The 14,706-nt window shown below is 37.4% G+C and overlaps 1 protein-coding gene across 2 annotated transcripts in view; it reads right to left on the minus strand.

Moving 5' to 3' along the window:
• Arhgap32 (Rho GTPase activating protein 32) overlaps window positions 1-14,706 on the minus strand; it is a 329,882-nt gene that overhangs the window by 148,399 nt on the left and 166,777 nt on the right. For both annotated transcript variants that reach the window (XM_008841370.3, XM_017800189.2), the window contains one exon: window positions 9,123-9,209. In XM_008841370.3, coding sequence (XP_008839592.3) covers window positions 9,123-9,209 — 87 coding nt within the window. The remainder of the gene's footprint in view (window positions 1-9,122; window positions 9,210-14,706) is intronic.

Here is a 14,706-nt window from a genome sequence, read left to right on the forward strand (position 1 = left end):
AGGGCTGGGGGTGCTGACAACACAGCAGACAGTAGCAGGGATATCAGAGTATAAGGGCTCTAGTGGAGGGAGGGAGACTATAGGAGGGTGCCCCCTGGGAAGTGGGTGTATAGTTGAATAAGATGGTTTGGGATATTCTGTGTGATACACACACACACACACACACACAAATCAACAAAAGTTTTTAAATGTATTATTATTTGAGGAGGTAGCATAAAAGTTACATCATGTTAATTAATAGAGGTGATAAACATTACCATTGAAATCTTCCCCATGACTTTATAGACATACACAGGCGCCAAGGATCTGAGTGCAAACAATTATGACTAGTACTAATCAGAGACAAACAGATTAGGGACACATGCGCCAACATCTCAGCATTAGTAGCAAAAACAATGAGTCTTTCTGTAAGAAACAGTATATTTTAAAATGAAATAGAGCTCTCTTTTGAGGGTTAAAAACTCAATTTTATGTCTTACAGGGCTTATACTGAGTTCAATATTATATAACTGTATTAGTTCAACAGCGAACCTTAAAATTTTATAGCCAAACAATCCCTTTTGAATGAGCTGTGTCTTTGCTCTGGAAACTGTAATTGGGCGTGTTAAAGCTGTAATGATATGCTTCTTCTAAAAAAATAAAATTAAATATTAAAAAAGAGATCTCGTGTTTTCACTACACACAGACACACAGGGAGACACACACACACACACACACACACAAAGTTGAGGCAATGGGTGTGTTAATGACTTGGAGAGCATATATACTTCAAAACATCATGCTGGGGCTAGAGTGCAGTTCAGTGTTAGAGTGCTTGCCTGGCCTACATGGGGCCTTGGGTTAAATCTAGAGCGAATGGGGAAAAAAAATCATGGACTACACATTAAATATGTACGATTAAGTGAATGAGGGGGGTGGCAAAAAAGGCAGAAAAGGTGTAATGGATAAAATCGGGACAAAGAACAAGGCAACTAAATATAAAACGTTACAAATATTTTATATTTGAATATAAAAAGTTACAATCACTTTAAATGCTAATGGTTTAGTGCACCATGAAACCAATCTGTGATTGTCAGAGTGGATGAAAAGCAAGACAGACCTATTAATATTTGTTGTCCAAAAGAAAATCACTGAAATATAAGACACAGATACATTAAGTTGAAGGAATAGAGAAACACAGACCATGCTAACACAATCAAAGCAGGAATAAACTATATTCACTTCTAAAGGAGCAGACCAGAGCACAGTGCTTATGAGGAATAAAAACGGACATTAGAAAATGGAAAGATCAGTATTTTAAGAAAACATAACAATCTTTAATGTTTTTTACAGCTAAAACAGTGCAAAACTTCTGTGTGGCAAAAACTGAAAGGATTCAAAGTGAAACAGATTAATGTATTATTACAGTTGAAGACTTTAAGCATACCTATGGTTTATCAGAAGTGGGTGGATCTAGCAAGCAGATCACAAAGGCACAGCTAGCTCAGTCACCTGGATATAGCTAACCACTGGGGACTACTTGCTAACAGACTTCAAGATTCATCTGGAACATATAAAGTCATATTCTTGGGCATAAAACACACTAGAGAAAGTTTAAAAGAATAGAGAGATCATATCATGTTCGCTCTAAGACCTCATGGGTTTTTTGTTTGTTTGTTTTAGTTAGTTTTTTGTTGTTGTTTGTTCTTTTGAGATAGGCTCTCCCTGTAGCCCCACTGGCCTAGAACTCATTATATACTTCAGGCTAGCCTCGATCTCAAAGAGATCCACCTGCCTCTGCCTCCTGAGTGCTGGGATTAAAAGTGCGTGCCACCACAACTAGCTGACCACAAGAATTTAAATTAGAGGTAAGTAACAGAAAGTTGGAAAACCCCCAAACACTAGGGTATTAAATAACATATGTTAAATGATACACAAGTAGAAGAACAAATATCAAGAGAAACTAATAAATATTCTGAGCCAAATGAACAAAAAAATACAACTTATCCAAAGAAATTTAAAGCATCGAATGAATAGAGGATAAAAGATGGCTCTGAAACCAGTCATGTAGATGTCACTGAGGGGAACTGGACAAGTAAGAACAAATTAAATTCAAAGTAAGCAATGGGAAATAAACAGTAAAACTAAGAGCATAGATCAGTAAGATGAGATTCAGAAATTAGTAAAACCAAAGCTGATTCTTTGAAAACATGTATAAAATTGATAAGCTTCTAAGCAGTTCAACTAAAAAAACAGATGGGTATAGGAAGAAAGGAAGCAGACTGTTACTACAAGAAATAGGAAAGGGACACTGGTAGAGACCACAGACAATGAAGGAAGGCAAAATATGAGCAACTCCATAAATCTTATAACTACTCTGAAATGAACCACTTTAGAAGACACTGCCTACCAAAACTGACAAAAGAAGAAACACACAAGTTGAACAGGTTATTCAAGCCACTAATAATAATTAACAGATTTCAAAAGCAGAAAGCAACAGGCACTGGTGGGTTCACCAAAAATTATTTGGGGGTGGGGCTTTTTGAGTCAGGGTCTCCCTGTAGCCCCAGATGTCCTGGACTTGCTTTGAAGACCAGGCTGACCTCTTTCTCACAGAGATCTGCCTGCATCTGCTTTCCAAGTGCTGGGATTAAAGATATGTGCCACCATGCACAGCACCCCAATAAATTTTGCCAAATATCTGAGACAGAAATTGTAGCACATATTTCTAATCTCTTCTAGGAAAAAAAAGGCAGGAAATAGCTCATAATCATTCTGTGAGGTCAAAATTAACTTAATTCCAAAACTAGACAAAAGATTATTATCCAAAATATACAGAGAATTCCTAAAACAGAAAGAAAATTAACAGTTTAAAGGATGGAAAAAGACTTGAATAGACACCTCATCAAAGAAGATACACAGATGAGAAATAAAGAAGCATGTGAGTGATGGCTTAACATTCCGTCATTACAGAACTGCAAATTAAAGCAAGGCCCCTATTAAGGTAGCCACAATTCCAAAACTAGCAGTAGCAAACACTGGCAAGGATGTGGAGCAGCAGGAACTCCATTCACTGCTGCGAGGAATCTGAAATGATATACCCAATTTGGAAAACATTTTGCAGTTTCTCACAAAATTGAATATACTTGTATCATCCAAACCTGCAGTCCAACTACTTTCTGTTTACACAAATGAACTTAAAACTTATGTCCACATAAATTCCTTCACGGAAACATTTATAGTAACTTTATTCATAATCACTCAAACCTGGAAGTGATTAAGATGCCCTTCAACAGTGAAAGGATAGATTGGTACATCTATACAATGGGACAGTATTCAACACTAAACAGAAATGAGCATTCAAGTCACAGAAAGACATGAAGGAATCTTTTTTGCCCAGAAAGTGGCAATATTTAATCAATTACACAATATAGGCAAACTCCTTCCAATTATTTTTGATGAGATACAACGAATTATAATTTTAAATGTTAGTCCATACACTGGGCAAATGTATCCATCAGATGTACATCAGTTTTTATTTACTGAAATATTTATCTTTACATTTCCCAGAATCAATGAGAATTGCTTAGGTGTCAAAGTAAACATGAAGATAGTCTCCTCTGACATGGAGGAATATTAAAGGTTTATCACTAAGTGAGAAAGCTATGTGAAAACGATTCCCACTATGACATTATAGAAAAGATAAAAATTATGCAGACAATGAAGAAATCAGGGTTTGCCAAGTGTTTATAGGAGGAAGGGAAAAACAGCACAGGATTTTTAGGGCATGAATACTATTTATATACTACAATAATGAATATGTGTCATTTGACATTTGTCCAAGCCCATGTCATACAGCTCCAAGAGTTAAGCCCGAGTTAGACCATGGACATCAGGTAATAATGGTACATCACTGTAGGATCATCTGCTCCTTACAATGCACCACTGTGGACTTTTTTCAAGAGGGAGTTGAAAGTATTCTTTTGCCAACAAAAGTGTGCTCTACCGCACAGATTTTCATTATAAAATAAGAATAGTAGATAACGCAACTTACAAGTCACCTAAATATGTTAATTTTACTGGGTAAAATTCTAGAAATAAAGATCTTACATTTTCAACAGATATAAAACAAGGACTTTAAATTTCAAATGTAAAAATATAGTCTTGAGCCATGCATGGTGACAAACACCTTTAATTCCAGCACTCAGAATTAAGAGGCAGGCAGATCTCTCTATGATCGAGGCTAGCCTGGTCTACAAGCCAGCTGGGGCTACAGGGATACCCTATTTTAAAAATATGTATGTGTATATATCATTAATATATACATATATATATCATTAATCATCCAATTTCTAGGAAAACTAAACAAATGATCAGAATATTTTAGTTCAATAATGTTGGAACAATATCCCCAAAAAGAAGCAAAACTCTTCATCATATACTTCTAACACAACTGTAATCTGCTACTAATTTCTAATCTTAATCATCATTAACAAGTAATTACTACCATTTAAGGATGTGAAAACTCAGTAATCTTTTTAAGTTACCCTTTACATATATATAATTGAATTTTTGGGCATTTCATACATCTTAATTACATTTAGACCCCTTCTCCCTATCTGCATCCCCTTCATAGCGCCCCCACCAGATTTCATGTGTTCTGACATATATGTTAAGGCCTACTGAGTCAAGTTTGTGTGCCCAGATATCCCTCAGTGGTGAGTTCATTTACTGGAGCCTGGTCAGTCTACCTCATGTCACTCCTTTAAAGAAGACCAACTCTCCTTCACCCAGCAGTGATCAGCTGCCAATAATTCCCCAGCTAAAGTTGGGGCTTCTTTCCCCAGTTCTATGCTGGGTTTTTGTCTGACTGAGATTGCATGGGTCTTGTGCATGCTGTCACCACTGTTGTAAATTTATATGTGCAAGTGCCCATGTCTTTGGGGTTCTCTTGTTTTGGGAAAGTTAATTTGAAAAATAACTGATTCATCTATTATGAAGTTCAGAAAAAAGAGAAAAAAAGGAGTTCTGACTTAAATCTTAGCCTGTTCTATCTTCAACGCAGAACCTATGTTCAATGTAGAACAATTATTCAATGCCTATGAGCAACAGTTTACTCATATGTGAAATGGGACTGAAACATCTAAGTTTCATAGAAGTTTTATGTAGTTTTAATCAGAATGCTGGAAATCTGCCTACATATTCTGTTCACACACCAATATTTACCCCACTGCTGTAGTAAAGGAACTGAATTGAGGAGATATTTAATACCAATGAATGTATTTCTGCTGGTAGAATTTCAAGCATGGGCATATCAGAGTACAGGAGATATTTTGAGGCAGGGAGACATTTCCTTGCAATCAGCTGTTTACTCCACTACTGTCATACAAAGGAACCTTGAGTAAATATTCATAAAATACTTGATCTTCAGAAAAAAATAGAGAATCTGAATCAATTTTTGTTAAAATGAAAATGTAGTTAATATCTTTCAGTAAGAATTATTAATATCATCTACTAGGATGGTAAAATATTACATATTTGTTAAACCACAATTATCCTTCTACCAACAAAACTATACTTCAGGAGAAAGAGATCAAAACAGAATTTTCTGCAACAGTGACACTTTTACCTTGGGGATAACCAACAGCTGTCTAACTGGACTTAAGGCCACTCAAAAGGAAAGAGTCCATGCCTGGTAGTGTAAACCTAGCTAAATACCTGTGGCTGGAAAGATCACAGACCCTAGAGGAGAACCTACTACTGCAGTTTTCTCTTAACTATATTTTAAATACTTATCCTTATACCCACAGATTAAGTGTAGCTCTCACTCCTCATCAAAGAAGCTTCTTTTTGCAAAACATGGAGATGAATCCAGAGATCCACAACTGGTTAAAATGCAAAAACATAAGAAGCCCATGGGGTGCCTACCCCCAACTGATACATCTTAAATGCAACCTTCACATAAGACTCAGGGAACATTGCAGAAAAGGGGGCAGAAAGATTCTAAGAGCCAGAGAGGCAGGGCTCCTGCTGCCAGACATGACAGGGAAATTGCACCATGAAATCTTGACAACATGGTTGCCTAAAATTATATCTCCAGTTTATATGTCAACGTGAATAAGGAAAATTTCACAAGGTCCCACTTCTAGATGATGGGCTATAAGCAATTATTGGCTGCTGGAGAAGGAGAATCAGTTTTTTCCAGGGATGAGTTCCCTGTTACATTATCCAATCTCAAGTGCAGCCCTAAACATGTATGTATGAGCAACAGTTAATGGACTCAGTAGGTCGTGTGTGTGTGTGCGTGCATGTTTAACAATAACAGTTAAAGAAGAGGTCATGAAATTAACAGGGAGTGAGGGAAGACATGTGAACATGGAGGAATTGGAAGCCACAGAAGAAGGGGTGGAAATGATTTAAATACAGTACTCATGTATGAAACTTTCAAAAAAGCCTTTAATTAAAAAAATAGAATTTTCATTAGGACACATTAGAATAAATAAGCTACATTTGTCACTTTAAAGTTCTCTAGATTCATAATTGAAAAAATATTTAAGTGGCAAAGACATAATTTAAAAGTTCAAAGATAAGACCTAAAGAAATTAGCGTCAAGCTTGGCGTGGTGGCGAACAACTTTAATCCCAGCACTCAGGAGGCAAAGGCAGGCAGATCTCTGTGAGTTCGAGGCCAGCCTGGACTACATAGTGAGTTCCAGGTGAGCTGGGGCTACAGGGAGACCATGTCGAAAGAAGAAAGGGGGGTGGGGAGTAAAAAGACTCATTCATTTAATTTGTTAACTTCTAAGCTAATACAATGAGAGGATTAAGGTGAAGGATCAAGAATTTGGATTGAATAAAAAAGAATTTAAAGAAGACATTATTAAAACCTAGAAGTTAGCAGAAGTATAAAACACATGAACATCACTGTGTGTCACGGTTTTGCTTATGTTGCTGTGATAAAATACCCTGACAAAATGCAACTTGGGGCAGAAAGGATTTATTTTAGTTCACAATACCAGGTTCAGTCCATCGTGTCAGGAAGTCAAGGCAGCAGGAACTTAAACTCCATGTCACATCATATCCACAGCCAAGAGCAGAGAATGAATGCATGCCTCCAACTCAACTTACTTTCTCCACTCACACATACCAGGACCCAAACCCAGGAAATGGTGCTACCCACAGTGCTCTGGGTATTCTCACATCAATAAATGTAATCAAGACAATTCCCACTGACACACCCACCAAGACTCCCTAATCTAAACAATCCCTTGCTGAGATTCTTTTCCCAGGGGATTCTAGATTGTGTTGAGTTGGCAATTAAAACTAAGCATTATGGTGTGTAATGGTGATCTTATCTTACCTGAAGACTAATTTCTCATATTGGTTCTAGACTGAAAATTCCAAGCAGATACAGGAAAAGATAGCAGTTGGAAAACCAACTCCTTAGCAGCTCCAGCCACTAAGACTCCACATAGTTTGGGATAACCACTTTAGTACTGGGGACCTCAGTTTCCTCATTTGTAAAATTAGAGGGTTTAGTAGTGAGTCCCTCAATTATTAGAAAAGGATTCTAATTTAATACAGCTTACAGCTGGCATATATGGTAAGAATACTGAGCTAAGCCACAGGGAGACTAATAACTACTCATAGCCAGTCAGAAAAGAGGCTGCAATGGCAGCATCACAAGGTATAAATTATTACTCCGGAGTAATAAATAATGTAACAACTGATTGGAAATTGTTTAAGCAGCTTGACAAAATATTTACAACCAGCAAACCACCTAACATGTAGGTCAATAATCCATGAAAGCATAATCAAGGAATAATTTAGCATCCTAATGTGTGGCACCAAATACCATGCTTGTCTTTAGGTCACTTAAAAAAAAAAAAACCAAAAAAACAAAAAAACAGCATCAACATTGTGTTTTCCTCATGAGAATTAAAATGCCTGCATTCTTGGAGCACATGAAGGCTAACTGCATCAAATCACATCAAATGCAAATTTCCATGTCTCACCTCTTTCTTAAAATCTCACAATAAAAAATTATGTCTCCAAACAGAAGCATTTTATGAAATGTTAAATGAAACTTAGCAACTCAGAATTGCCCAGCCCCTCCAAGAAACTGAGGTGACAGGCACAGGACACATCTTACTCACAAACAAGCTGAACTCTATACAGCACCACATTTTAACACCTAAAAATAAAGGTACCTAATTCTAAAAAGTGAGCTTAAAATCAGCAGAACTTAGAAGATATGTATTCTTCATATAACCATCAGACTTTTCCAGATAAATTTTTCAAAAATTTTATTATTGTTATTTTTAACGTGTGTAAGTATACTGCCTGCATGTTTGAAAGTGCAACCGTGTCTTGCAATGCCCACAGAGGTCAGAGAGGGCACTGGGTCCCCTGGAACTGGAGTTACAGACAGTTGTTAGCTGCCATGTGGGTGCTGGGAATCAAATCTGGGTCCTCTCCAAGAACAGCCATTGCTCTTAACCATTGAACCATCTCTCCAGCCCCGCCCCCAATGGCATATTTTAAATCTCATTAGGAGTAAGCCATGGTGGCTATCCTCAAAAAAGTTCTAACAGGAACAGTCAAAAAACATCAAGTAGCAAAATCATGTACACAACCTGTTATACCACAAAGGCAGAAACAACTGGTCTTCTCTCACTGTAATATATGATCAACAACTCACTTCTTTAATCCAGTCAACAAATGACAACTTTCTTTTTTAAGAAATATGTTCACTTAAGGTTGTATATTAAAACTGATTTTACTTAAACAAATGGCTTCAAATCTTACTGCATGCTAATAAGGCAGGAAACAGACTAAAAAGCACCTGTTAACACTGTCACTGTTACTTACTCATCAGTATCCAAAGCCTTAGGAATTCTAAAAAATACTGAAAGAAGATATGCAAAATTGTAACCTCAATTATGTAGTGTATGATCTTATTTTTTTAAAAAAAGATACCATTTTAAGTTTTTAAAACAGTTAATCATAGCTCAATTATATTTCAAGCATCTTTCTGTAGATACAAATGTCTAAGCAACGTGAGAAACACACTATAGTGAGAATTTAATTAACACTCTGAAAATTCTTACTAATGCAGTGTACCAGATACACCCACACAATTACCTGACAGGCAATTTGCACGAGGTAGACCAGCTCTTTAGATTCACAGCCATTTTTCATTACTTCATTCTGTTCTTCTGAAAGTGAAAGCTGTGTCACAGGAGAAAGGGACAAGAGAGAAAGTCATGATTCATGACACGAATAAACTAAGCATTTGGTAATATCTAGACCTTCACATCAAGTTAATGTAATACATGCCTTATATTAAAAGTTTATTGCTTAAAGCAGATAAATGATGAATTCTTGATTGCAAAAGAAACATTTTCATAAATTTTCCTTGTACCTTTTACTTAGCCTGGCATAACTGCATAAAAGCAGGAGGTAGAACACTTTCACTCAAGAACAGGTTATTTCCTTATTCAGCACACACAAAGGCACTAAACTAGGCAGGGAGACAAGGCATGGCAATGGCATAAAAGAGATCAGACTACTATAGGGAAAGCAAACTGGCTGCCCAGAGAACAAGTAGAGCCTACACCATGTTTAATTTCAGACTTACCATTTGAATCTGCACATTGTATTTTATTTAATTTTTATTTGAAGAAGCAGCCAACACGTAGAAGCTGAGAGGACATGAAAACAAAAATAGAAATTTCTAATTCCCAGGCTGGAGAGATGGCTCAGCAGTTAAGAACACTGACTGTTCTTGCAGAAGACCCAAGTTCGAATCCAAGCACCCACATGGCAGCTAACAACTGTCCATAACTCCAGTTCCAGGGGATCCGACAGCCTCTTCTGTCCTCCGCGGGCATTGCATGACACAGGTGCACTTACCTACATGCAGGCATAACACTCATACACATAAAATAAAAATAATAAACAAAATATTCTAAGGAAATTTCTAGTTCCCATTGAAAAGCCAGAAAACTGACAATCCTGGGCCCACATTCTCACAGGGGCAACAAACAGCCACAGCTGGAAGCAAATCAGCTTCAAATGTAGTCTATATCAGCAGTTTTACTACACACCTAAACACTCTTCACTTCATGCCAGCCTCTGGCTGTGCTGTCATCCATCATGCTGCCAGCTTTGTTATTTTTCCTGTATTCTATTTGTTTTACTCCTTCATGTGCTTTACTCCTTCACGGGGTATACCTGCCTCAAATTTGGAAGTGAAACTGCAAAGCCTATTCCCCAAGTGGGACAACAACTCTTGAGTTCAAAAGTTCCAATAACCTACCATAATGTACCTACTTAAGTGTCTCACCTGGAAAAAGGAAAGGGAAAGAACATTATACCTATTCTCAAGTTCAAAGGTATCAGAAAAATTGATGTATACTAAGTATACATTAGGTTCCTGATACTCAGGAAGTACTTCAAAAATACAACATTCATTGTAGTTAACAGTGTAAGAAACACCCTGTTGAGGGAGGTACATTCTCTAGGTGAGCAGTGTCACTGGAAGTTATTTTAAAATCTTCATATATTATATAGAAGTTCACAAAATAACAATCATTTTCATACTCGTCCAAATAACCCAAAAAGGCTGCAAAAACACAGGTTTTTTTTTTTTGAAAAGCAGATTTAAGGAAAAGAAGCCTAAAGTTTCAGGAGGAAGCAAGACTTTTGCAAGACAGAGGGTACATAAATGAGCCTGGATGCTTGGCAGAGGAATCAGAGTCAAGACTCTTCCTTAGATGGGACAAGGAGCAACCTGATAAATCCTGAGACTCCAGACTAAAGTGACACACTATAATCACAAGGCTCAGTAGAAGAATTGATGTCCACCCATCAACTGCATCCTACAAGTATTAATCAGTTATAGGGACAACACATTAAAGGCTGCAGAAGAACAGGAGAACGCGGAGAGAGGCTGTGCAGCGTGGGGAGTCACTCTAAGCACAGTCTGGAACACAGTAGAAAGGAGAGGAGAACTGAGAGAAGTCCCTCTAAGGTGATGAGGACATTCAAGTGCTGAAGACTGGAAAGGCACAGGAAAGCTGAGGGAACCCCTGGGGAAACATTCCAATGGTTCATAGGGTAGAATGCATGTACCCTCTAGTTTGGGAAGGTCAAAGGGGAAGAGAGGCTTCCTGAGTCACAGAAAGCAGGACAGGGCAGGTGAGCAGTCCTTCTGGTTGGAGAATCAGCAACCAGCCACAGAGCAGGAGGGAAAGCATGCACCCTTTTGAGTAAAGAACAAAGACATGGTACCTCATCAATCTTCAAATTTCCTTGTGAAATTAACCTCTAATAAAGATTATACCCTCAAAATACTGAAAAGAAGTGATGAACTAATTAAACTAAAGCTACCACAAAGAACAGACTATCGAACACAATCAGCTAAGTGAACTCCTAAAGAATAGAAGGAATAAATGAGCACTTTCCTAAAGATGACTGCTATTACTTCAGTCTAAACTACAACAAATCTCACACACACACACAAAATCACAACATACACTAAGAAGAAAGAAAATGTGACCCATGGCGACAAGTAGAAACAATAAAATAAGGCACATATAGAAATTGGCCAGATACAAAAATAATACAGATAATATAAATTATGACCAAGATTATAAATAATATGCAAGAACACATGGGTCTTACTATGCAGCTCTGGCTAACCTGGAACTCACTAAGTAAATCAGGCTACCCTTGAGGTCACAGAGATCCACCTGCCACTGCCTCCTGAGTGCTGGGATTAAAAACTAATACCCAGGATATATAAAGACCTGTATAAATTAAACACAGAACCAAATCGCCCAATCAATAAATGGGCTAGTGAACTGAAAAGAAAGGAAAGTTCTCAAAAAAAAAAAAAAAGAAATACAAATGTCCAATAACTACTGGGAAAAGTGCACAACAACCTTAGCTATAAAAAACAAAATGGAAACTAAACTGCTTCGAAATTACATCTTCCTTCCAGTCTGGATGCTAGCATGAAGAAAACAAATGAGAACCAGTGAGATGGCTCAGTGAATGTAGGCACTCTCTGATAAGCCTGATAACTGAGCTCAATACCAGGACTCACATGGTAGAAGAAGAGATCTCACTCTACAAACTGTCCTCTAACTACATACTGCATGGACACACACACACAGACCTCTCTCTTGACCTCTCTCGACAGAGAGAGAGAGAGAGAGAGAGAGAGAGAGAGAGAGAGAGAGAGAGAGAGAGAATTAAGAAATGGTAAATGTTTGAAAGAATATAGAACATCTAACCTCAAAGTTTTAACAGATGGAGCAGATTAAGAATATCTTCAAGTTTAAAAAAACAAGTTTACCAAGATTTTATTCATGCCTAAACTATCATGCAAAACTAAGCATCATAAAAAAGCATTTTCTGGTGAACAAAGACTGAGCTTCCACTAAGAAAGCGTCACTGAAAGAATTTCAACACATACTTGAGAAGAAGAAAAGGGAGTCCAAGAGGGTAACTCTGGCATAAAGCAGGGACACCGAGGAAAGCATGGAGCCAATGAGTTTACACATGCAAACAAACTTTAAGTGCACAGAAATAATAATGATTACTTTTGGGAGAGAAAACCACAGACCTGTTACCCTGGCTAACATGAACATGGACACAAGAAAGAGTAATCACATTTAAACACCTGAAGTGTGGGGGCAGCAGAGACACCAAAAAACTTTTGACTTTAAATTAGGTATTCAAGTTCAATCATTAGAAATGTATCTTCCAAACTGGAAAAAAAGGGGATAGTTTTTTAAGTTTAAAAAAATAAAGACTAGAAATAAACTAATTATTATTAGTCCCAGGTAGAACTGAAAGGGAACAGGTAAAAAGAAATCATATTTCCAAAAAACAGAAAGGAGGCAGAACCAAACAATAATGACAAAAACTAATGAACAGTCAAAGATGGCTGGATGATGTCCACAGAAGAGAGACTCAGGGAGCTCCAAATTCTGTCCCTTCTAAGAGAAACATGGGGAAAGTCAAGTCTTTCAGAAGCAACTTTCTCAATACTCTAGAAAACAGCTAAAAAAAAAGTTCACGACAACCAAGAAAAGACAAGTTCAAGATGGCAGGATGCCATCAATCCAATCCTTCCTACTCAGCAGTAGCTATGAGGGCCATAGCCCTCTTTCCAGTGTGGGCTGTGAGTTCTGCAGTACAGGAGTAGAGAGGCCTGACACACAAATTATTGGCCATCTCTTCCATTTGTCAGGGTGCTCCCTCAAAGACTGAGGCCAGGTACTTATTTCTACTTTACCTAATGTAGACCTCTTTCCCAGGAGAAGAACGAGTACTTTCTAAAATACAGCCAAGATAAAAAGCCTGGAGCCGCCTGGACAGTCTGAAGACTAAGAGGAAAAGTTGAAGAGAGGTTCTGTAGGAAACCTGGGCACTCAAAAGGCCTGAGAATACTGGTATGTTTAGAAAACTAAACACATGGCCCACAATAGAATATGTGGTTCACCAAAGAGCTGAAAAGTCGTTATGCTTTTAACTTTGAGCTCATCTCAAGGCTAAATAAAACAGGAAAATAAACTCCTAGAATTGATTAAAACTTTCAGTATACTGGCAGGCTATAAAATCAATCTACAAAAATCAGTAGCCTTTCTATATACCAATAACAAGCAATTGGAGAAAGAATACAGGGAAATGTTCCCATTTACAATTGCTGCAAAAAAAGGTTAAAATATCTTGGAATAAATCTGACCAAAGACACGAAAGAGCTCTACAATGAAAATTTTAAATTGTTAAAGAAAGAGATTGAGGAAGACATCAGGAGACGGAAGGACCTCTCATGTTCATGGATTGGAAGAACTAATATTGTGAAAATGACCATCCTACCAAAAGCAATATATAGATTCAATGCAATCCCAATCAAAATCCCCATGACATACTTCAAAGAATTAGAAAAATCCATCCTTAAATTCATATGGAGGCACAAAAGATCCCGGATAGCCAAAGCGACCCTGAGCATAAAGAGCAACACTGGAGGGATTACTATACCAGATCTCAAAGTACACTACAGAGCATAGTCATAAAAACAGGATGATACTGACGCAAAAACAGGCACATAGATCAATGGAACATCATTGAAGATCCAAACCTAAGTACATGCAATTTCAACCACTTGATACTTGACAAAGGTGCCAAGAACACACAATGGAAGAAAGACAGCATCTTCAACAAATGGTGCTGGCAAAACTGGATATCCACCTATAGAAGAATGAAACTTGGATCCTTATCTTTCACCTTGCACAAAAGTCAGCTCCAAATGGATCAAAGACCTCAATGTGAAACTGGAAACCCTGAAACTATTAGAAGAAAATATTGGCAGTAACTTACAGGATATAGGTGTAGGAAAGGATTTTCGAAGTTGCTTAGGAATTAAAGTCAGCATTCAATACGTGGGACCTCATTAAAAAGCTTCTGCACAGTAAAAGAAACAATCTAAAAACTGAAAAGAAAACCCACAGAATGGGAAAAAAATCTTCACCACTGACACATCTGACAGAAGTTCAACAACCAGAATATATAAAGAACTCAAAAAAACAAAGAATCAAGAAACCAAATGACCCAATTAAAAGATGGGCCAAAGATCTAAACAGAGAGTTCTCAAAGGAAGAAATAAAGATGGCTAAGAAACATCTCAAAAAGTGTTCAACATCATTAGTAATTA

The sequence above is a fragment of the Nannospalax galili genome, unplaced genomic scaffold (assembly GCF_000622305.1).
Source record: "Nannospalax galili isolate Female #2095 unplaced genomic scaffold, S.galili_v1.0 scaffold541, whole genome shotgun sequence".
NCBI classification, from domain to species: domain Eukaryota; kingdom Metazoa; phylum Chordata; class Mammalia; order Rodentia; family Spalacidae; genus Nannospalax; species Nannospalax galili.